Source organism: Heteronotia binoei, chromosome 7 (assembly GCF_032191835.1).
Source record: "Heteronotia binoei isolate CCM8104 ecotype False Entrance Well chromosome 7, APGP_CSIRO_Hbin_v1, whole genome shotgun sequence".
Lineage (NCBI taxonomy): Eukaryota > Metazoa > Chordata > Lepidosauria > Squamata > Gekkonidae > Heteronotia > Heteronotia binoei.
This window is the reverse complement of record NC_083229.1, coordinates 89,337,406-89,362,846: the sequence shown is the minus strand read 5'-3', so window position 1 is coordinate 89,362,846 and position 25,441 is coordinate 89,337,406. Positions and strand designations below refer to the sequence as shown.

The 25,441-nt window shown below is 39.1% G+C and overlaps 1 protein-coding gene across 1 annotated transcript in view; it reads right to left on the bottom strand.

Annotated features, from left to right (window-relative positions):
- CEP192 (centrosomal protein 192) overlaps positions 1–23,258 on the bottom strand; it is a 100,416-nt gene extending 77,158 nt beyond the window's left edge. The window contains exons 1-12 of the mRNA XM_060244353.1: positions 22,993–23,258; positions 21,562–21,612; positions 19,264–19,410; positions 17,560–17,771; positions 16,890–16,988; positions 15,576–15,716; positions 15,038–15,195; positions 12,711–12,864; positions 9,208–9,394; positions 4,492–4,667; positions 2,360–2,479; positions 721–875 (exon numbers count right to left, since the gene is read on the bottom strand). Of these exons, the coding sequence (XP_060100336.1) occupies positions 721–875; positions 2,360–2,479; positions 4,492–4,667; positions 9,208–9,394; positions 12,711–12,864; positions 15,038–15,195; positions 15,576–15,716; positions 16,890–16,988; positions 17,560–17,771; positions 19,264–19,410; positions 21,562–21,612; positions 22,993–23,103 (1,711 nt within the window). The 5' untranslated portion in view covers positions 23,104–23,258. The remainder of the gene's footprint in view (positions 1–720; positions 876–2,359; positions 2,480–4,491; positions 4,668–9,207; positions 9,395–12,710; positions 12,865–15,037; positions 15,196–15,575; positions 15,717–16,889; positions 16,989–17,559; positions 17,772–19,263; positions 19,411–21,561; positions 21,613–22,992) is intronic.
- Positions 23,259–25,441: the final 2,183 nt, after the last annotated feature.

Below are 25,441 nucleotides of genomic sequence, written 5' to 3'. Positions count from 1 at the left end.
CCCTTTCTCCATCTTTGAGTGACAGTTCCACTTACCTTGCTTCTTTCCCTCAGTTTCACTACCTACCTCCCCTCCACTATATGCTTTCTCACTCACTGCTCCCTTTTGCTGCTCCCGTGTTGTTTTGCTTCTCTGGGTGTCAGATGCAGCTGCCTGCAGCAATTTTTGTGTGGCCATTCAGAAACCCAAAATGACAGCAGAGATAATTTCTTCCCTAGTATGCTGAAGTTCTGGATTTTTTAAAAAACTAATTTTCATTGCATGTGAAGTTTTTCAGCAAACCAAAGGGTTTGTTGACCCCACCATCACCCATCTGATCTACAGAAAGCCCAATTTTGTGAATGTTTTGATCCCCATTCTTGAGCAATGATTAGAATTGGTGGTGGAAATTACTGTCAAGTAACAGCCAGCGATTCCATGGGGTTTTTAAGGCAAGAGACATTCAGAGGTAGTTTGCCATTGCCTGCCTCTGTGTAGCACTCCTGGACTTCTTTGGTGGTCTCTGATCCAAATAATAAACTGGGATAACCCTGCTTAACTTTCAAGATGGGGCTAGCCTGGGCCATTCAGATCAGCATGATCAAAATAAGATACAGTGATATTACATACAATTACCATGCTGTTAACCAAGATAATATTGATCATACATTAAAAATGTATGATGAGCAGCATTAGACCTCAAAATATTGAAAACACAATGGAAAAGTAGGAATGGCATACCTTCCAGATGTTCAAGTGGAACATCACAGACAGTATCTTGATTGTTACCCAAGCATGCATCACTGCAATTTTGGTTCTCTCTTCTCTGCAAAGAATTAGATTCTTCTTTCTGGACAGATTCCAAGAACGTTTCTTCAGGTTTATTACAATTAACTCTGAAAAGTTAGAACAGATGCTATAACAACTGTATTATAATGGCTACTACTTTAATTTTGTGCATTGTGTTTATGTAAATCAACAATACAAACCATACTGTTTAACCTAGTTCCAATTTAATTAGTGAAAAAACACTGAGATCAAAGATCTTGTAGGCTGAAATTATTATTTAATAGGTTTATGACTTATGAGACAAACAAATACAATTTATTCAAGATTTAGCTCCACCATTTAAAGAGGGAAGATCAATATGGCAGACTACAGATTACTCATATTCCACTGTTGAGGGTAAATGGAGGGGGGGATATCCAGTCATTTCAAAGATTTGTTTCCAGCAGCAACATTTTCCAGTTTCCTCTTAGTAACAAGAGCTGACTACCATAGCTATTGCTTGTTATTTAGGTAACAGATTCAAGAAGCATTTAATGTCACTCTTAACTCTTCTATATGTCAAAGTGCACAAATAACTTCAGAACCAAAGTTAACTTGAGAAAAGGAACATCTATCATTCCATAGACATTTAAACTCAAGACCTATGTTAGAGTTTCAAAGAGAAATTATTTTTTTTGAACGGACACTGCATCCAAAAAGAATAACTTATTTATTTCATTTATAACATAAATATACATTCTATTTATGGGGGTCGTCTTTTCATTCTGGGACCTGTTATTCCAGTCCCAGAGCAGTTTACCTGGGCCCAGAGACATCAATCGAAAATCCACTCTGCATTTTCATTGCAATTATTTTGGGCTGTAATGTATTTCAATGAAGCCCATGCAAGTCAATTGTCATTCCTAGATCCCATTATCATTAACAGACCTTCAAATCTCTCCCCCATTTTCCAATGGGTAATGCTGTTATTCCTCTTAGTGTATCCCCCTGCTGGGCACTTGTACATTGCACTGGTCCTGTTGGGCATGCAAAAATGCCTCTCTACCTTCAGTTTCTACTGAGAGATTCTCTGGTTTGACCTTAGTCCATTGGAAACAATGGAGGATAGGAATGCCTTGGGGGGGGGGTGTATCTCAGACCCCGTAAATCAATTCTCATCAAACTTGGAGGGCAGGTACAGGAGAGTCACTCGAAGATCTCCTATGCGATTGGTGTCTCAAATACACTTGGGAGCTGTTTTACTGTGTCACAAACTGAACTGGTTTGTCTGGCTTCTAAAAGTTTGTAATGATTCATGGTTTGCAAACTGGGAAAGCCATGAACCAAACTGCATTTTCCTGGCTCATGCCAACCCCTATTCCTAAATGTTTTACCAATTAGTCAAAGAAACTGTGATTTTCTTAAATATGAAGACTAATCTTTAAGGTAAATCTTAGATTTAATTAATAAAAACTTAGCTTCATTACATTAACCAGCATTTGTGAGAACACAAAATTGAAAAGGTATTCAACATCACTTAAATTACTGATTTCATGTAGCTTATTCGTCAAAGAAAAATCAGTTTGAGACACCGAGTAGAGATTTTTCTTACATTGTATCCTGCAAGATAAGCGCAAGGTTCTTCCTTGGATCAGAAGCAGATTCGCCACAGTATGACAAAGGTGACTGAACAAACAATCTCTCTTCCACATAAGATGCTTGATCACAAAGTCTACATTACAATGAAATAGCTAGTTAATAGGTTTGTAGATTTTCTAATACGCTTATGAGAACAGCAATTTCAGCAATTAGTAAAGAAAGCATAACTAGCGCTCATTTTATTATAAAGTTCCAGTTATAATATCTGGCAGCACTAAAAAAACAACCTTTGATTTCTGGCTTTTCATATTTTTCTTTCTGAATCTTCTAATCTTCAGTGATGTGGTAAGTTTAGAAGATGGAATATTTCTCGCCTTCTGGTACTAGACACGAAGATTTTTTTTAATGGTATCCTCTTATTACTCATGTACAGTGAAATCATCAGTGGGCCCCAAATTAATTACTATGGTTCTCACCTTAGACGCAAATGCTGAAATAGCAAGCTTTTGCCAAATTATGTTCAAGAAACTTCTTAAGCAAGCAAAATACAAACATGAGTCCAATTTATTCCAGCATAAAATGTGAGTTCACTTCCTCATGCAGCTGATGAAAGTGAGCTCTGATTCACAAAAGCTTCTTCTGGAATAAATTCCGTTGGTCTCTAAAGATGCCAGTGGATGTTTTTATTTTTCTCCTATAGATTAACACAGCTACCAATCTGGAGTTATCTTCTAGAGAAAGGGGATTCAATATGGTTGGCAGACATTTCGTGTTCAGAAATACCATGTACCTCCCATGTACATGGTACATTATCCAGTGTGTACACAGGGAAATAAAGAGTCCCAAACAACTCTAGGGGATTAATTTTTGCTTGCTTCTTATTTCAACTTGTTCTCACTATCAGAACATAAATAAAAACCTGATAAATTTTATTTCAATAATTAAACAGTAACACTTAATATCTAGGTTTCATATTTACTACATAACTATTCACACAATTACTTCTTTATTTATATTCTGCCCTTTCCCAGAAACGAGCTCAGGGCAGATAACAACATAATAAAACAATAATTAAAACCTGCAATTAAAATAAAAACAATGTATAAAAACTATAAACAATTATAAGCAAGTGATAGGTGGAAGATTTAGTTAGGCACATTCTACAACATCTGAAGGCCTAAAATACAGTAATTAAGGATAGTAAGATGATATCGCAGCAAAGATGGTATTACAGCAGAAAAAGTTGTAACAACTCAGTAAGGGCCTGGATCTCTGTGGGGAGCTGATTCCACCAGGGTGGGGCCAAGGCCAAAAAGGCCCTGACTCTGGTTGATGCAAGTGGGATGTCCTTCAGACCAGGGATGGTCAATAGATGTTGTGAGTCAGATCGTAGCAATCTTCAGAGCACATCTGGGGAGAGGTGGTTTCATAGGTATGTTGGTCCCAGGCCACGTAGGCTTTAAATGTCAAAACTAGGACCTTGAAACAGAGCCATACTCAATTGGCAGCCAGTGCAGTTGAATCAGTGCTAGCCAGATACTTGTCCACATAGGTACTGTTATCAGCAGCCAAGCCACTGCATTTTGCACCAGCTGGAGTTTCAAGATCAGTCTCAAGGAAAAGCCTGCATAGAGCGAGTTACAGTAATCCAACCTGGAAGTGACCATCGCATGGATCACTGCAGCCAGGTCCTAGGGGGATAGATAGGGCGCTAGCTGCTTGGCCTGTGATGATAGAAGGCAGATCAAGCAACTGCTGTGACCTGTGCCTCAAATGAAAGTGAAGCACCCAGTGTCACTCCCAGGCTCTTCACCTTCTGGGCTGGCACAAGAGATGCACCATCCAGGGTTGGGAGCCGGATGCCCAACTCTAATCTCCCCTGGCCCAAGTACAGGCCCTGTCTTAGCAGGATTAAAGCTTTAGTTGACTTTGCCGCAACCATCCAGCCACAGCTTCTAAAACCAAGGTCAGATGATCCAGGGTGGAGTTTGGGTGGTCGCCCACCAACAGATAAAGCTGGGTGTCGTCCGCATATTGGTGACAACCTAGTCCAAAACCTCAGGCAATTTGGGCAAGGGGGCGAATATAGATGTTAAACATCTATATTGGCAAGAGAACAGCTTGTTGGAATTTAACAAATCTTACCTTTCATGACAACCAGTTTTCTCTCTAGCTTCAGTTGAAGCAGCTACAGGCAACCCAAGGCTTGATGCTACTGTAATATTGTCCCAAATTTCACTGGCGCGACTAGTTAGTGAGTTGGCTAAGAAGCTTGGAATTGTCTCATCTGCAATGTAACTGAAGTCTTCCATAACAATGTGTCATGTAATCTGTTCCAAAACTTCAAAGAGACAACAAATCACCATTAAAGTATAATCAAAGTACTATACATTATTTTATTACACACATTTGCTTTATATTCCTAGTTCCATTAATATTGAGAATCCATTTATACTATATTACTACAGAAGCTTAATTTAGTTTTAAAAATTGCCTTTGTTACTATCAAAACAGCAGAAATATAATCCTTCAGAAAGATTAGTACTTTTCTTTCAAAATATGGTCTAGAAATTCCAAAGCAAAGGAAAACAATGTTGAAGGACTGGAACAGGTACAGCATTTTTTTTTAAAAAGTAGAATGACGTTATGGTCCAAAATCGGACCTACACTTGCCAAAAATCTGTAGTAGCTGTAGCGACATATTTAGCAAAATCCACAAACACAAGTTCTCCAATAGTTTTAAAAGCCCAGAAAAATGCAAGGATTAGTTGTCAGAAACAAAATTCTTCTAATTTATACTTAAAAGTTTTTATTATATTTTCATATACAACATTATAATGCACCAAAATTAAATTAAAATTATATACAAAGAAACCAAACATCACCATTAATGAACTGTAAGCATCACAATTCTTCTAATTAAAACAAATTATTTTCAGCACAGGACGAGTTCAAGTTATATTTAGCTTTTAAAGCTGATCAGGATGGATATCTTGCTGTATTCTTGGAAGAGTTCAGTGCTTTTCATCAGTCAGAAAAAAAACAGCGACATACACACCACTTCTTTAGGTTCAGATGAATGGCCATGTTGATCTGAAGCAACAGCGCAAAATTTGAGTCCAGTGGCACCTTTAAGACCAACGAAATTTAATTCTCGGTATAATTGAACTTCGTTGGTCTTACAGGTGCCAATAGACTCAAACTTTGTACCATTTCTTTCGGTTCTTTAAACTAATGACACCCCTATGGCACAGTTCAAACAATTAAAAATGCCATGTTCTCTATTGCTTACATTCCGGAAGAATAACCAACTAAAGTTCTTCAAGTCGATGATTTTTTTAAAGCAAGTGCTGTATTTAACTCGCACTTGCTCATGAAGAATATCACTTTTTTGGTTAAATTCAAACTTGGACTCTTTCCTTCACAGGCGTATTAACAGCATGCAGAAGGCCCCTATTTCCTACTCCATTCCCAACAAGGGGAAAGTTTTGTGCTCTCAGAGAAAAGGTATTCTTCCTTCTCAACCCCCCCCCCCCGCCCCTTAAGCGTGGAAAGGAGTGCGGAAAATGCGCCCCCTTCCAAGTCGTTCCCACAACGGAACAGAAGTTTTCTCGCCTCTCAGCCACCACCAGCCTGGCTACCTCTCAAGACCAAAAGGACAAGGAGTAGAAAAAACGAGGGTTTGAATCACGCGGCAGAGGCGGACCCAGGTGCGGCAGAGCAGCCCTTCAAAGCCCCAAGCTGACGCACATTTTAAAAAAAACTCACCAAGTCCCGGCGCATAGAAGCCTAGCGCCTCAGACTCACGAACTGACGGCGCGAAACACGAAGCGGCGGCGGCGTCCCCGTCACATCCCCCACACGCTCATCGCCCCTACCGCCAGCTGCGAATTCATCCGCGCAACAGGAACCGCCCCCTTTTCCCAGCGCGCGCGCGACATTTCTCTTAAGAGCGACCGGGGGCGGGGAGAACTGGAGGAGTGAACCACAGAGAATTTCTATTGGTCCAGAGGACCGGAAAAAAGTGTGATTGTTTCTGATTGGATGACGCCAGTGGAACGTGACCACTTTCAAATAGACCTTAAAAGGTGGACTGACAGCTGCAGAGGTAGCATAGGGAAGCTGAGAGTGCTAATTTTTATTTTTTTGTCGTTTTTATCCCGTCAGATATACATTGAGAGTTTTTTTTCTTGCTCAGAGTTCCTCCACTGGATTCTTCAGTAAATATACTAAAGGTTGTGTTAAGCAGGGGAGACGAGGAAAAAAATGTACTGTATATCCTTAAATTATGAAAAGTCCAAAATGGTAGTACATCGCAACAGGGCTTGTGGTACCTTTAGTATTCTAGCAGAAGCTTTCGAGCCCCTTTTATGGGATTCACAAAAGTTATATTCAGGTGGGTAAGTATGTTGGTCTGAAGCAACAGAACAAAGTCTGAGTCTAGTGGCACCTTTAAGACCAACAAAGTTTAATTCTGGGTATAAGCTTTCCTGTACATTATAGAGACGGGGAAGTCACCAGAGGCTAAATTGGAAGTCATCAAAAAGGTTGATTTGATTTGTACCACTTGAACAGAGTAGAAACAGAGGATTTCACAGGCATTACAGAGGTTAATCAGTTTAGCAAAATTAACGATTATGACTGTTGCAAGCTATCACTGTACATTATTACATTTAAGTCTACAAATACCTAATATCTCCTTAATGCATTTAATGACATTTTGACCCTAATTATACTATTCTGCGTTGGCCAACTGCAAACCCACCTGTGACTTTAACAGTGGTTCAGGCAAGCCCCTTTAGCAGTTTATTTGATAAAATAGCTTACAGGATTTTTCTCATATGCCAACTTGTATTAACTGCCCTGAGACCTCAGAGAAGGATATAAATCATCAAAATTACAAATAAATATACAAAAAGGCATTTCAGGCTTGGAAGAACTAAGCAACAGTAAGCTGCCAATCAAAAATATAAACATCAGACGCTTTCCAAAAGTTATTTGCACTAGAACAATGGACAGTAGACTGGCTATTCCAGAATAGTTTGCATTTGCTGCTTTTGTTGATTTCAGTCCATCTTTGCTTCTTTAAGTGTTAAAACCCAGGCAGGATTTAAAAGAAATGATTTTCTACAGTGAATTTGTTCTTGAAATTGAGTCATATGCTACAATTATTTATAGCTCCATTTGGTGGAAAGAAAAACTGTGACTAGACTATCCATTGATATTTCCAATGTGGTGGCAGCATTAATACTGTTAGGAAGCTATGACTCTGAAGCACCAGCCTTGTTTACTGAACAGCAAACTGGCTCACCCTCCTACACACAGTACACAAGAAACTATATGAATTTTCAAAAGCTGCTTAGAGCCAGAAGGGGCCATAGAGGCCATTTTGTCCAACCCCATTCACAAAACAGCTATCAAGCTAAAGCATCCATGAGAAGTGTTTTTGTCCAGCTGCTGCTTGAAGACTGCTAGTAAGGAGCTCACCACCTCCCTAGGCAGTCAATCCCACTGCTGGACTATTCTTACTGTAACCCACCCACCCTCCATAACAGAACATACATGGACTGACGCTACAGGGGTTGGGAAGCTGGTAATGAAGAAGGGGAAGAGACAAAAGCACACCTTTCCATCTGTTTGCAGAAGATTGATTTTTGCCCTTCCGTTCCTCTGTACGGCCCCCTAGACCCATGTATCTATTGGTCCACATACAACCTACAACCCCAAGGATCAGTTTTTCCAAGGTCAGAAAGAGATGCTAGGAGGAGAGGACCAAGAAAAAGAGCTATGACTGATGTTAGCATAAATCACTGTATCCAACCTAATGGGTCCAACAGTAGTTGAGACTTCCTTCCTTTTGTCCTATTTGGCTTCTAAAGTCCTTGGAAAGCAGCTATCTCATTATGCCTATCTTAGGAAATTGACTTCATTGTTGCTATACAAACAGGTATACCTTTTAGCCGGTTTACCCAAGGAGACCAAGAGATGGTAGCTCTCTTTCTCAGTCTCTAGAGAAGTATGGTAAAAGGACTCAAGACAGACCCGGAGGCTTCCAGCCCTTGTGCGATTCAATCGGAGTCAAAGTTCATGTCATTTCCAGATGCTCAATGGCAAAGCAGGGTAGGAGAAATAGCAAAATAAAAAATGGCAAGCAGTCTTCAGCCAAAACGCCCAACGTTTGTTAATAAGTGTAATTTAAATAAAAAAACAACATACTGCATACTTATCAAAGTGTTTTATTAGCCCATTTTATAAAACAGTGTAAATAGTTTTATGCAAGAAGGTAAAAATTTTTTAGAAGAGACAAAAGCCTCTGATTTCTGTTTTGCTGCAGAATGCAGCATGAACAATGTCCTCTACTTCAGTATTCCATTTCAATACTCATACCCAGTGCTAGAAGAGTTTCAAGGGATCTTGTCACCTAGCAACTGTGATGCTGGTGCTCAAGAATTTAAAATATTTTCCCCTTATATTCTAGAACTTCTTTAACTTCTGTTTAAAGACAAATTACCCAACTGATGGATATAAACACAAACCATTAAAAAGTAAAGATTCTAAGCAACTGAGTATTTAAAAAATGAGGGAACAAGCATTTTGAATTAGTCTGTGTGTGTAACTCATAATAAGCACTACTTGTTTGTTTCATTATACTTCAAAAGGGCTGATGGTAGGGCCATTTCCTTTACGGAAGCACACTAAATTACTGGACTCCAAACACCATGTTTTGGTTTTCAAAACACACCTTCCAGAGCCTTAATTCAGGTGGAAACAAGCAAAAACGAACCACCAAAGCAGCCAGAAAACAAAGCATTTTAACAAGCATCTGAATAAGGCCCTTTAGACAGTTTTAAATGTGTATTAAACCCCTTCATTTTCCCGTAACAGATTAAGAGGTCGAGAGATATATCGTCTGCGAGGGTGAGGATACTGGAGATTGGCAGTGTCAGCATCACAAGAGTGCTCTATCAGAGGAGGAGGAGGTAGGAGCTGGGCATAACTGGACCACCTTGATCCAGCCCGTGGGGAATCCAGAGGGGGAAAGAAACACCTGAAAACAATTAAGACAGAAACACCAAAAAAAAAAAAAACAGAAGAAAGAGAAAAGTAGTAAATACAAGGAGAACCAAAGAGGAAAGACACATGCTGGAAAAAAAAGCTTTAGTAAACCCATGCTGAAAAAGAAAAAAAAATCAAGATACAATGGCAAAAATAAAGTCCCTAATTAAAAAAAAAAGTTGTTTGTGGAAGAATGGAAATTGTTTCTTGAAAATACAGTTGCAAGATATAATATATTTCAGAAAGGAATAAGTTAATTCCTAACAATTATGAACAACTTTGCTTATTTGCTTTTTAAAACTATGACTCATTAACATAGTTTTTAGTAACACTCCAGGAACACAGGCACACATCAATTATGCATGTACATAGACTGTATTTCCATCCAGTTTAGATTAGCTTTACTGCACATTTTTTAGAAGAGATGTAAAAACAGGTTGTTTTTACAATACTTAGATTCCCACAATATACAAAAGAGAATCCCATTCCACTGAAATACAAGCTGCGTGCATATTTACATATTTGTGGAGAAAACATCAGAAAAAGCCTGAACTTCTACAAAATTAAACACTTTAAAGAATTATATCAATCACTTTTCTCCTCCACTTTTTGAGACTTACCCGTAATATTAAAGACACCAGTTTGTAATCTTTCTCATCTTTGGAAATTAAGAAAAATTTACATAGCAGAATGGTTAAGCTAGTAAAATTTAGAGACACTACATATTTGAAGCTGCATTTACATGCCACATTTTAACAGTGTAAAACAAGGTAGTTCCTTGCCATGTCCTGCCAGATAGTTCAGTTTATTCCAGGGGAAAGCACAGTTATTACACAGGATGCAAAGCTTGAAGCAATGGATACAATTCTGAGTGCAATTTGCAAATATTATTTTGGAGGGCGTTCACCACCACAACACTATGATGAGAGGAAGCTTTATTTTTCCATGGAATCATGCCCCAGGAACATGCAGTCAGGAGCTAAAATAATTCTAACAGTACAATACAGTGGAGAGTTAATCCAGTCTAAGCCCACTGAAATAGGCTTTGACTGGAGCAACTACACATAGAGTTGCATTGCTAGTCAACTATGGTATTTTTTCCCTTTGAAATAGCATTTAAAGGTGAAACAATACCAAACTAAATGTAAAATACCAACTGTACATGCATCAAATTACAATGCTGATCACACTGTTTAAGCATTCTTTGTGCATTACAAATTCATTAACAAAATTGTAATGTTGGGTATCTGAACACTTCAAGATGCAGAACAATCAAAAACTCAGAAGAAATTTAATGAAAGCCAATTGACTTCAGTGGCTTCACGCTAGGATTTTATCTCCTGTCATTTTAAGATACAAGGATACTAATCCTCACTGAATCCCTCCCACCTCCATCAGGGTTTGGGGGGGGGGGGCGGGGGGGCCTTGTCTCTACAAGACAGTTATTTTTTCAACAGTTCCAACAAAATCATACTGTGCTGGCTAGCAGAATTCATATTACAGTGCTTTTAAAAAAGAGCCTTTTGATTTGCATTTAGTAGTAGGCAGACTGCTGGTGTCTTGGGAAGAGATCAAACGGCGCTGGGGAAGGGAAAAAAGAGTTCGCTTTCCATTCCTGTGTGCATGCAACAAGCAGCAAAACAGCAAAGTTACTCCAGTTAGCTTGGTATCAGCTGTGCTTTCTGTTAAAGGACATAATACAAATGAAGAAGGAAAAATGCATCACAATTTTAGACACACATGTTGGTTATAAGCACAATAAGAATACTGTAAAGCAGTATTATTAAGGTTTATTAAGTTTTAATATTTCCAGTCACTTGATTACTTTCCTGTTAAACACACTGATGAATTTGATCTTCAAAAATGTTAGTAGTGTTACTAGAGTTTAGCAACAAAGTACTGGGCCCTAAAATGCTTTCTAGTTATGTATCTTACCAGAGTTTCTAGTAGTCAGCATTTACACTTATACTGCACAGAATCTACAAGGTATTAATTGCAGCATGTCCATTTTTGTCTTGCTTTCCCTTTTTGTTTACAATTTGGAAATATAATTGCAGAAACCTAAATAACTTAGATGTTCATCATTGCTAAGCATTCACTGCATCTTACTGCAAAGCTGTTGCCCTAGCATTCATTACTTTATATAAAAAAACAATTTTATCATCATAAGGGAACAATGTAACATAAACCTGTCACTTAGCTGCATTGGATGTTAGTGGGTGCGGTATTAAGTTCTTTATAATTTGGGGTGGGGGACCAGACCATTTGCCAGACTCTGAAACAGGAAAGTTATAGCCAGTTCTCAATAGCTGGCTGCCTTTGAATTCTGCATAGAAAGGATTAGCAGCTGATAAGTCATATTTTCTCTGCCATTTCCTAGTCATGTCTACGCAACCACCATCATGTTGCCCATACTGCAACAAGGGATCCCAAAGCTAGAAAGCACAGTTGCATAAAGGACTGCCATAGTAGTCAAGCTGATACCACAGGCCAGCTGCAAAGTCTCTCTTCTCTTTAGCAGCTGCTTCCAGTTCCTATAAATTCACTGCCTGTTCTGAGAACTAACAAAGACGGGGAATTTTAAGTTGCAGCACCAAAGAGAGTTAAGATATAACTAGAAGTTTGGAGAATTGCAACTCTGCTCCCTCAAGTTTGCCAAAATATGCTGCCTTAGCATCAAGATTTGCAACTTTGCCACTAGAACATAAGCATGACCATTTTAAAACAGAAGCTAGCCTTCATGCTTTGTGACAAAAATCCTGGAAAATATATTTATACTGCAGCACGTGCTCGGGGTTGAGTTCATCAAATGCTAACATTATGAATGCATCCAAATTCCAGGGGCAGTCCTATAAAGTTCACTGTCTGACAGTGGTTCCTTTCACAGTCAAGTTGTAAGGGCAGGGAAAGGCCTCAAAGACTTTGTAGCTTTCAGTACACAAGTGGTTGTCAAGCACTACTGAAGAACAGGATGGAAGGAGGGTCTTGCTCCCAAGAAGTCTCAGGAAGTGGCAGAGGACAAGTCAAAGAGACCTTGGTTGAGAAGCACCAGGATCATCAGTGATTTCAAGGTGTTATAAGGGTAACAAGAAATGGACCACATTCTGAAATACTCAAAGGTCTCAACAGTTGTAGGATATGAGTAACAACTGAGAGAAAATGCTTCATTTGTTATACATCAACATTAGCAGGACTATAACAGCTGATCCACCTGCTAGTTGCTGATGCAGTATTTTTATGAATAAAATGACTCACTTAAGATGTTAAGATGTTTACAGAAGGGGGGGGGGGATTAAACCACAAAATACCTGCCAGCAGATGTCCCATTGACTGAATTCTGGAAGCTTGCATTGGCTGTGCCCAAAGGAACATTAAAAACTCCCTGCTGACTGGAGCTAGCATTGACTGGACTTCCATTGCCTTTCAGAATTCCAGTGCACTTCCAGTTGTCCATGTAGTTAGCTGCAAGTGAGGGGGACAAGCATATAATCTCAGTTATATTACCTTTTCCTTAAACTATATATTGGCATCTATACTGAAGACATAACATACTGTCCTTTAAAGACTCTTTTTTAAAAAAAAATTGCCTTAGCATGTCCAAAGGAAAGAAGCAAATTGCCATGACATATGCAACTATTTCTAAATAGCTTACTGTCATGGGGACCCATGCTCTCAGGGAAAAGAAAGAAACCACTATTGTTCTATAACTCAACCTGCTCATGTCATTTAACTATTTTTAAAGCAGTTGTTCCTCATTTGTTCTTAGAGCAGCTCACCCCTCTGACCTCTCTAGGAAAAAAAATAGTTCATGTCAAAAGTTGCTGTGGAAAAAGAACAAAAAATACCTGGACTTTCAAAAGGTTTTTGACAAGGTACCTCACCAAAGACTCCTTAGTAAATTTTGCAGTCATGAGATAAGAGGACAGATTGGTTTATGGATTAAAAACTGGTTAAGTAACAGGGAGCAAAGAGTAGGAGTCAATAGACAGTTCTCGCAATGGAGGGAAGTAAGCAGTGGGGTCCCACAAGAATTGGTATTGGAACTGGTACTATTCAATTTATTCATCCCTGATCAGGAACTGGGGATGAGTAATGTAATGGCCACATCTGCAATGACACAAAATTATTTGGGATGGTGAAAACCAAGGGTGAATGTGAAGAGCTCCAAGAGGACCTTCACAAACTGGGTGAGTGGGCAACTATGTGGCAAATGAAGTTCAATGTTGGTGAATGTGAAGTGATAGACATTAGGACAAAAAATCCCAGCTTCAAATACAGGCTAATGGGGTCTGAACCTGCTGAGGCTGAGAGGGTAAAAGATCTTGGAGTTGTAGTGGATAACTCAATGAAACTGTCAACCCAGTGTGCTGTGGCAGTAAAAACGGCAAATTCTATGTTAGAGATTATTAGGAAAGGGATTCAGAATAAAACAGATGATATTACGATGCCCCATATAGAGTTATGCTTCAGCCCTATTTAGAATATTGTGTACAGTTGTGATCTCCTTGTCTCAAAAAGGACATTGCAGAGCTGGAACAAAGGGCAAAAAAAGGCCAAGATGGTATTGGGGTGTGTATGGAGGGCTGGAGCACCTTCCCTATGAGGAAAGGCTGAAGAATTTGCACTTTTCAGTTTAGAAAAGAGATGACTGATTGGAAACAAGATAGAGTTTTATAAAATTACGTATGGGATGAAGAGAGTTGACAAAGAAATTTCTCCCTCTCTCAAAATACTAGTGCTTGAGGGCATCCAATGAAATTGATGGATAGTACGTGCAGGATGGGCAAAACAAAATACTTTATACAAACAATGCTTAAAATGTAGAATTTGCTGACAGAGGATGTAATGGTGGCCACAGGTATAAACAGTTTTAAAAGGGGATTAGATAGATTAATGGAGGATAAGTCTATCAATGGCTATTAGCCATGGTGACTGACAGGAACCTCCACATTCAGAGACACTAAGCCTCTAAATCACAGAACCAGGAGGCAACAGCAGGGGAAGACCTCAGCCTCTATGCCCTGTCATTGAACTTCCAGAGGAACTAGTTGGCCACTGTGTGAGATAGGATGCTGGACTAGATGGACCATTGGTCTGATCCAGCAGGACTATTCTTGTTTTAATGTGAGGTACTTCTGGCGCACAGCATGGAAGTCCCCAAAGGCTTTCTTGATCAGACTGACTTCTGAATCCTACTAGATCTTTCTCCCATACTTAGAACTCAAAATAAGGGAAGGCCTCTCGTCTACAGGTTAAAAAGGAACATAAAAACTAAGCTGAAATATCTGTGAAGTCTTTATACCAGTTTTGGAATGTAGATTTCCCCTTTTCGTCCTACAATAGCTAGACAAACTAATCCAGTATTTATTATGTAGATTTCAATTCACAGTATCATAAATGAATGAAAAAATGAAAAAAATTAAACTGTTGAAGATTTAACTTCTGCAGTTTACTCATGAGAATTAGTTTTCCGACTGTATCTGTTATGGTCAGACTGTAACCACTGCAGAAATACATCAAGATAATGCAGATAATGAACACACATGCCAGGAAGCTCCATCAAAAGAATTTTGTATTTTGAGAACCCCGAGGTCTTTTAAAGGCATGTTTATGCATTACATCATGACTCTCTCACCTTTCCATAGTCTTACACATCCATCATCTCCTGATGAGGCAAGCACTGTGCCTGTAATGTTCCAGCTTACACGCCAAACTTGGGAATTGTGGTTATCAAATTGAGCTACTAACTGTACTTCAAATTTTGTCAGTCCCGATGAAGCAGTCAGTTCTTTTCTGTTGAAAAAGCAAGCATTCTGTGATGAACAGGAAAGCGCAGTCTGCTTAAAATATATGCATCTTAGATATTTATATTCATTCAAAATACTTATTATAGGGAAGAAGATCCAAAATTCTAAACAACGGAACACTGAAAGGAATGCAGTGTTTCCTATTTGCATGATAGTTTTACAACAGATTATTTGTTATGCAGTGCATTTATAAATATGCTAGATTTGTAACCCTAAAGACAATTTATTTCACACTTCAAAGAAAGAAGTTACACAACTATGCTCTCACATGACAGTTAGTGCAATCCGAAGAACACTTTCCTGAAAGTAAACCACACTGAATAGATCTGCTTAGGATGGTTCTGAATATTTCCTATAAAAACTCACCTGATAGGCTTTAGTGTGAAAATCCGAACATCTTTGGTAGCTACAGCTAATATATGAAAAGACCTCCCCAGGTTCGGAGCAAATGCTATATCGTGAACAGGATCTGTGACAGTCATAAGAGTTTCTGCTTTTGCATACTTCCTGAGGAACAACAGACAAACTCTTAATGGAAAAGCCAAATACAAGTTAATGTTTTCAGAGCATTATTGCTAGATTCTTATATATAATTATTCAAAGGAATGCTTTATTTTATCCTAATTGTTATCTAAACACTGATAATATTACTGTACATCTATGATGTGGCTTTCTTTGTCATGTTCCAAAGCAATTAATTGATCTGATAGGTCAACATTATAGGGCAGTTTGGGAAAAAAACCCCAACATGTGGTAGTATAGTATATAAAGAAACTTTGTCAGGCAAGTATTACTGCCAGCTAAAGGATGGAGTCAGACCATCCTGAAAGGACAGATTTTAACCATAACAGCTCTCTGCTTTAAAACTAAAAAAGTTTTCCAAGAACCTAGCGTTTATGTTATTTCTATTCGGTCTGTTCAGAGCCCTTTGCAATTAAAACCATGTCAAAATATTTTTTTAAAGGCATTAATGTTCATTAGGCTGGATTCCGCCACCAGTTGTATTTTTTTTTTTACAGACAGGTGTCCCCAACCACCCACAATACACATTGCAGAAATATTTGCAGTATACAGTATTAATTCTCTTTCTGATTACTGATTTGAGGACAAGCACTTTACAGACTGAAAGAACTTCATAAAATAGTGGAACTTATTAGCTATTTTAAACCTGGGGGGAGGGGGAGGTATCAACATCCACTTTTATTTGCAAAAAAGAATTTAGGTCTATATGGTGTGCATATTTTAACATTTACAGCAAGAACTGCTGACATGATAAGAATGAGATAGAACTGGCTATTCTCTCTGCAATAAGACTAACTTCCATACTGAGAAGTTTGTATTACTCAGCACTTTTATCATCAGTTGAAAATTAGAGGCTCCTTCTGGAAACAGTGTGATGAGAGTGTAGGATTCAAACTACTTTAGATGGCAGATTTTTTAAACTTTCTTTGAACTGTTTCCCATCTCACAGAGTATTACAAATACTTTTTGTTATGTGTCATAAGTCCAAATATGCTTACAGTTTTTTGGATTCTAGTGTCTGTCATGAAGCCATACAAAGTTAAAGCCTTGCATTTTAGTATTTTAACACTAAGAAACATGGCATTTGTTATTTGCACACAACCAGTGCTCTATCTATATTATGAAGCAATTAAGGCTATCACAGAAATTCTCTCTCACCTGGTATTTTCGTTATATTCATAAATCTGAACTTTTGCAAGGACATTTGGACTGCAGTCATCACTTCCTACAGCTATCATAGGAGCATGAGAACGACAGCTGTAATTACAAAACAAAACATACTTATAGGGGGCACTTAATGATATAATCCCTAAATTATTGCCTGTCAAATAGTGAACTGAGATGACCTTAAAAGGGTAGCTTCTATGAATATAACAGTCAAAGGCTCTTTTTGTTCCAAGGTCTCTCTTTTAACAGAGGAAAATTTAAGTTTACCTTGCACAAGATCAAGAAACATACAAGCCTCTTCAGTATTTCCCCCCGCTTCAATCTATCCTTAGAGCAGTGGCATGCACTTCACAGCTTGTGTATAGTAACATTTACAGTTGCCATCATCCAAAACAGTCATATTTACTTCCATCCCTGGAATGTACCTTCTGCACCTCAGGAAGGCTTGCAGTTTACCCATTTCTTCAGCAGCAGCTGTTTCAAGGTGGAAACCGCCCACCAACCACAAGCCCTTCTGGGCAAGGGCCTTGCCCACTTTCCTGAGCTATAGGGCAGGTGATACATCAGATAATAGTGCTCAGAGGAGTCACAGAGATGTCAAAGAGTCATATATGGCTCCCAAGCCAAATGCCATAGCGTCTCAAGGGAAGTAATAACATACCTTGAAGGATTCCACGAAATACAACTGCAGCTTAGTTTACATGAAATTTCATGCTGAAGAGACCACTGACTAAGATTCATGACATCTGGAGCTTCATATATCCTAACAACACCATCTGCTGAACATGTTGCTAACATAAGACCCATGTGTTTGGGAGCAAACTTTACATCTGTAACTGATGTCCTACTGTCCACCAGAGTAGTCCTCTTCACCTATATAAAAAGATAGCATTATTTATTGATGAATTATGGGTTAAATAACATTGGATATCAGTGAACAACAATCAACTCGTCATAAATACAACAATTTATAACCAGGATGACTTTATTTGGAAAATATTTATAGTAGAATTTTTTTCAAAATACAGAATGAAAGAAAAGAAGTATTCTCATTTGATATTATGAAATGGGCTACTGAAATATTCTCTATCTCAAAGCCTAAAAACCAAGAGAAATGCAAAGGACAGAAAATAAAGAGTAATCTGATTGGTTGTCATTGCATGTATTGTGAAAGGGTCCACCCAGCACTATGGGTCCACCCACAGAGAAGGTGATGGTCTCTACTGTCTCAAAGGGCTCTCCAGATACTTATAAATTAACTTAAAGAAAAACTAAGAAGGAGGGGAATGGACAGAATGGCAGCCACTGATAACGAAAAACTGAAAAATCCTTGTGTGTAAACAGAATATTACATTCCAAAACATAGTCTGATCCTTCTGTGCCCCTACTATCTACTTGCAAACAATGTGATCTCACTTATATTAGGTAACATGATCACAAAACCTTGGAAGACCTACAGTTCTATGATAAAAACCGTGCAGAGAAAGCAAAGCAGATTTCCAATCTGGGGGGTGGGGGAGGAGTTAAGGCAGAGAGTGAATTCTGCCATGAACTTTTCAAACGTAAATCTGTGTACGGAAAAAGAGAAGTTTAAAGATTAAGTGTGAATTCAGTCATAAGTGTAAGCCCTCTGTGTGTCTCAAGTGGAATAGCAGTTACAAATAATGGATGATTTGAGAGGTCGGCGATTTTAACAAATAAACAAGGTGATAAATGAAAATTTACAAATACTGGTATACAGTTATAGAAACATGTGAAGAACAGCCAATCAAAATTTCTTTAAAGATGATCATGTGGAGCAATTATAGGTTGTAGTAAAGAAATTCAAGTCTCTGTTTAAGACAGGATTATTTAAGACTCTTTTTTTAAAGGTTCATGGCAGAATTCATTCTCTGCTTAACTCCTCCTCTTCTCCTTGTAATCTTCCCCTTAAATAAGGCCAATTTGATCTCCACATATATAAACAATTGAGCTGTGACTCATGAAAGTTCAAAATGAAATAAATGCTGTTAGTCTTTATGAGGCCATTGGATTTTTTAAATTTTGCTATAATAAACCAAAACAGCAATTCCTTTCCAATCACCATTGAAACGTCAACCCCCCCTCCTCACACTTTGCTAGGGTGAAGTGGGAAAGCCATATTTTGTAAGCACAACCCTCCTTGCTCTTTGTGTCTGGTGTTATATTTCTGATCAGTATGAAGAATTGCCACTTCAAAAAAGGGAATCATTTTGCACTTGGTATTTAAAAACCCTAACTTTAAAGGTTATCACAAAAAATATTTGATTTATCAATAGCAGCAAAATAATTTCATATAGTGAATTAGTATAACACCCCCCCCAGATAGTCACATGTCAAACCTTACCCAATGACTCTGTCCTCGCAGTTTATCGTTTGATTCGCCCACTATTTCTTCCCATACAGCAGCTGTTCTGTCAAAAGAACAGGATGCCAAGACCTGTCCAAACTCTGGATGCGCCCATGTCACACGCCATACAGAGCCACTGTGTGTCTGTAAGATTAAAAACTTGAAATTTACAGGCTAAACACTACAGTACAAAATATTTGAATGTATGCAGCTACTCAAGCTTTGACAGGGAAAATGCCATACCAATACAAATTACAGAATTTATACCTGTGGCCACCATTACATCCTCTGTCAGCAAATTCTACAAAGACCTATGTACTAGCTATATGGTTCAATGGATTACAGCTGTGTTTGCATAATGTTCCATGCTGATTCTGCAGGCTCTTCCTCATATGGACATATATCTCATACTTTAAATAAGAGCGCCAGAGAGGCAAAAAGATATTTGTAGTTCTTATCTACTATACTTTGTCTAGTGCATTACTCCAAGAATTTCCTAATTGTTGTGACTAAACCAAAAGTGCCACCAGTTGCCTTCCCTGTGCCTTTTATGTTAGTGGGCATGGACTCACCCTCATCTATCATGAAGTTGTGTATATTAGCAGGAGCTACTGCCTCTGTCTACTGGGAACTTATCATTATTCTAGCAAGAGTCATTCAGAAGAGCTGGATACAGAAGCAACACTGAAAAAGGACCACAGAGAAAATAGACACTGACACAACTAAAAAAGAGTAACCTTTGTTTTTCAAAAGCAAAGATGGTAATAAGAAAGAGATAATAATCAAGTCAGGTGGTTTCTTGAGAATGTCTGCTTGTCATGCTTAAAAGAAGTGGCAATAGCACTGACAGCGATTTACAAGTGTAGAGTGGCGACCCTGTCTCTCTGAATAGAGAGGTTACCTTACCTGCTGTGGGAATTTTCTGACAATGTCAAGAACATGACTTGCCATGTGGGATCAGACCAGTGGACCATCTAGTCTAGCATCTTGTCTTATATGATGGCCAACCATCTCCTACAGATCCCTCTGATGAAGCACAGGCAAAATGTGTGGGGGTCATAAAGTCTAATTGTTTCCCCCTACTCCATCTTTTTTTTTTTTGCCTTTTCTTCTTCTACTCTGACAAGCCAGTTGCTATTGACTCATTCTTTCCTTATCATCAGAACTTTGCATGCCGTGAGGACTTGGGTTGAAGAGAAAGAATGCTGATCTCTGAAGTAGGCAAAACTAGTGTGGGACAAACATGTATCCTATGCCACATAGAACTCTGCATAGAACTCTGTATAGTATCCTATGCCACATAGCACTCTGCAGTTCTATGTGGCATAGGATACTATAATACTACCCATCATAGCCTTTGGAACAAGTAAAATCTACAATTTTCTACAAAGTCTATATGAGAGACATCCCACTCCGAGGTTTTGTAATTCAAGAAAACTGGTGAAGATAATCTTTGTGTTCATCTGGCAATAGACTCTAGCAATCAGATTTATGAAGATCTGGATGATGAAGATAAAGAGTAAAATTTGTACTGCGTGCAATGTGTACACACACAGGGGAGATTGCTACAAATACATTTATTTTTTTTATCTATTTAGAGAATTTATATTCCAACCTATCCTGTGAATGGGCTCAAGGAGGATAACAACATAATTAAAACAACATAATTAAAACTAATAAAACCAGCACATTAAAACAACCTCTTCATTACAGAGCAGGGGACACAGTAATTCACAACAGTGCAATATCTAGCTGACCAATAAGTCAAACGGTTCCATGTTACAAATGGGCCATCAAATGGTGTACTCCAGCACTCTTCTGTTAGACTATATTATGCTTTTGCAAGGAAGGCCAGGTTGATGTAGTTTGGATGCCCACTGCCTCAGCCAAAGGCCTGGCAGAACAGCTCTGTCTTACAGGCCCTGTGAAAAGGTAACAAGTCTGGCAGGGCTCTAACCTCTGACAACAGCATGTTCCACCAGGCCGGGGCCCTTGTCGAGGCTAGACAGACATATCTAGGGACAGCGACAACCAGCAAATGATGGTTCTTCAAGTGTAGAGCCCTCTAAGTTTATATGCTTTGCTTCAGACAGACTCTAAAAATTTCAGCCCGTGACTTTGTCACAATGCATCATTATATGAATTGTCTCAACATTAAATAATATAAAAGAATCAACATAGGTAGTGGGCCACAATACTAGAATTACACTTTTAAGTAGAATGTGTTCCCTTCATGGTGGACTTCTCATCACTAATACCGTTCTATGTAAAACTACTGCCAGGGTCAAACCTTACCTTCCAGCTAGCAGTACAATGCCACTCTCCATTTTCACCTTTGTCCCAAACCTATTAAGAAATCAAACAATTATGCCCAGAAACAACTCCATAAATCATTGCTCGTGAAAACTCCCAGAAAAATTCTAGCTGAAACCCTGAGAGTAAGCCATGCTGAACTTGGTACAACTTTTTTCTGATAAATATACAGAATTGGTCTGAAGTTCAAAGTGGAATTAGATCTGTCTATAAAGTTCCAATTATTCTGAATGCTGTATTTTCCTTCCTGAAAATTATAATCCCAAAATCAAACCACTGGTTTGAACTTGCATAGTTATATTACAAAATATATTCATAATACGTCACAAACATATCTTGGTGCTATGAAGGGACATTGAATACTAACTTGAAACACATTCAGATCAGGAATTTGGGTGAATTCTAATCCTGAGTCATAATCTTGGGCCAGTCACTCTTGGCTAGCCTATGTTTTAGGAATACTTTAAATACAAAATTAAAGAGATATACACTAAGAAGCTGAATAAAATTTAATAGACAACCATTCTATTCATAAAAGGAGGAAGAACCAAGCATCTGAATATGAAAATACTAACATAAACTACTGTTACTTTGCTCATAGTGAAATGTCTACAATTTCATAATAAGCTACAACGTTCTTCTCCAGAGTTACTTCTCCAGCATTGCCTTTCAAATCTGTTTACTTTGAGAAATTTATAACTTAAATAGTACTGTAACTGCTCCATTATACACAGGGCTGATTAAGAACATGAGTATATGCACGCTTGTTTGTTTAGAACAAACCTCACTGTGACCTACCTACATGCATTTACAGGGATGCTAGAGAAGTCAGTAGACTGTCTAGTTCCTCATCACACATGGCACCACTTTTAAATTACTATAACATCCAGCCTAGATAACTAGAAAGCTTGCACAATATATTGTCATTTTTGGAGCCTTAAGTATTGGCTTTTGTTTTCTGATTTTGCTACCTGCATATTACAAATTTCATGCACTCAACTACAGTTTAGGACTTTGCCACCAAAATCACTATCTAAACATCTGAAATAAGGCATCCCTTTGAGCTTGTTTCGAACAACTGGATAAGTCCTTCCTTCCTCTCCATAACACAAAGTGACATTTTCCTTCCCTTTTAAGAATGCTGATTTATAAGTGGCATCGCAGCAGGACCAGTAAGGGTTACGCAGAGTAAACCCCCACCCAGCATAGACAGATCCATACCCAATATGGTTACAAGGCCTACTAAAAATGATGGCCAGGCTGGGTCCAGGTTGACAGATAGTTTGGAAGGGGCAGCGCTGCAACTACTCTCATAAAAAGGCAGGAGACTCTTCTCTCTACCCTACCTTTCATTGCCGAGGATGCCTAAGCAGTTTCACAAACAGAGACGGAAAATGACCCCCCGCCCCGCACCTTCACACTCTGGTCACTGGAGCAGGTCGCCATTCGCCGCCCGTGAAAGTCAAAGGAAACATCGTGGATGAGGTCGCGGTGATCGGCCGCAATGCTGCGCGCGACGAACATCCCGAGGGCCTCGAGACTGCAGCAGACTTTGTTCCCAGAGAAGCAAAGTGCGGCGAGTTCCTCTCACACAGAAAACCTCAACGTCGCGCACCAACTCAATTCCCCTTCCCCTTCTCGGGCTCGCGTGCTCACTCAGCTACCATGAGCAGTCAAGCGCGTTAGGCGCGCGGCCTCACCCCGGGAAAAAGGCAGCCAATAGTCGGCCTTTTTGGCGCTTGCGCGTTAGCTCCTTTCCCTCCGGAAGCGGCAGACGCGCCCCAAAGTAGCTGATGGGAAATAGTCTTGTCGGCGGGCAGTGGCTCTTCTCCGGCAAGAAAAAGAAAATCAGCGCTGTGGTGGTGGGTTGATAAGAGGCTTTCGGACCAGCACAGCTCACTAGTCTTTGTCCACAAATCTTTCGAGAGTTATAGAGGGCGTGTCCCTAAAAGTCGCCGTAAGCAGATGTAGAAAAGAGTTAAGAGTCCAGTAGTATCTTAAAGACTAACACATTTCTGGTAGGGTATGATGTTTCGTCAGTCACAGCTCACTTCTTCAGATGCGGCTGATCTGTGAGGATAGTTAACTACTGAGGCAAAGCAGAAAAATGGACTCGGCTTTCATTTCCATGCTTTCCCATTCGAATGTTGGGAAAGCATTAAAAAACAGGCAAAGCTCAACCAATAATTGTAGCAAGTATCTCCTTTTGCAAATTGCATCTGCCTGCTTGTTAAAGGGAAGAATATGGGTTTTCGTCAAAGCCACAGTACATGTATGTATTCTCACTGGAGCTCTTATTTCAGCAGGGATAGAAGGGGAAGGCTCAAGGACTAGCAAGAGGTACAAGTAATAACACGTACAGATAACCTGTGTGTACTTGGCTTTACCTAGCATGAGTCTGCTAAAGCTAAGCTCTTTAAAATCCCCTTGATTTAAACGGAAGATGCTAACAAGTGAAATATAAAAGTTTAAGAACATGCCACGTTGGATCAGGCCAATGGCCCATCCAGTCCAACACTGTGTCACACAGGGTGCATTCACACTACACTAATGTGTTTTACATCCAGATTTTTACTGTGTAAGAATAGCAAAAATCCGGATTAAAACACATTAGTGTAGCATGAGTGCACCCAGTGGCCAAAAAACCCAGGTGCCATCAGGAGGTCCATCAGTGGGGCCAGCCAGGACACAATTGTATGTGTGCATGTAAGTGCCACTGAAATCAGAGGAACTTACTTTTGAGTACACATGCATAAGATTGGGCTGTATGAAAAGGAAAATGTCTTGGGAGTATGCCAGTATGGTGTTAGTAGCTAGATATAAGACTAGAATCTTGACTTAAAGGGAAGAGGCTAACAAGTGGAAGCTACAACCCTAAATTTATTTACCAGGAGCTGAGCTCAATGAGATTTACAATGAGAGTGTATACATGCTTAGTTGTAGTCAGAAATAGGTCTTTATATAAAGCAGTCATCCAACACTTAATTTTCTTTTACATTTGATAGAAAGGTTTATGCTTCCTACCAGACTTTCTGTTTCTCAGAAGAGGGCCAACTCATACCTGAATCTAAAAGTTTCAATTGTATGTGTGCATGCAAGTGCCACTGAAATCAGAGGAAGTTACTTTTGAGTAAATATGCATAAGATTGGGCTGCAAGAGAAGGAAAATGTCTTGGGAATATGCCAGTATGGTGCAATAGCTAAGATATAACATTAGAATCCGGTAAAGTCAGGTCTGAATCCCTACTTTGCTATTGTGGCTTGCTATGTGACCTTGAGACAGGTACTTCCTCTCAGCCTAACCTACCCCACAGGGTTATTCTGAGGATAAAATGGAGAAGAGAAAAATGTTATAAGCCACTCTGGATCACCATTAATGTGAGGCAAAGCACCCTGATTCCCCTCAAGAGTTAACAATTATATTAGCATGACTGCTCTGGTCTGCAGGTGCTTGTAATTGGGCCTTCCTGCTGACAATACCGGATCTCTTTCAAGGCCATTTTTCAAGAATGTGATAATTGGTTAATGGCAATACCCTGTATTCAGCTGTGAAACTGGATGGGAGAAGAGAAGCGGGAGTGAATGTCAACATCTTCTGGAGAGTTCCATCAAGCAAGCTTGCTGATAGGTTTTGAGAAAACCATCTTGTGCCAGAAAGATAGCAAAAGACTATAATTAGACCTTAGGCCAAAAGGAAGCCATGCTAACTTTTATGATTTCACCATATTGTTGCTCATGCATGCTACATTGTGATGAACAGCTGTATAGACAATGCTTAAACTGTAGCATGGACTCTTGTATCCTAAGGTGTTCCATTAAATAAACTAAATTAATACCCTGTATTGATTGTATTAGATAGAAA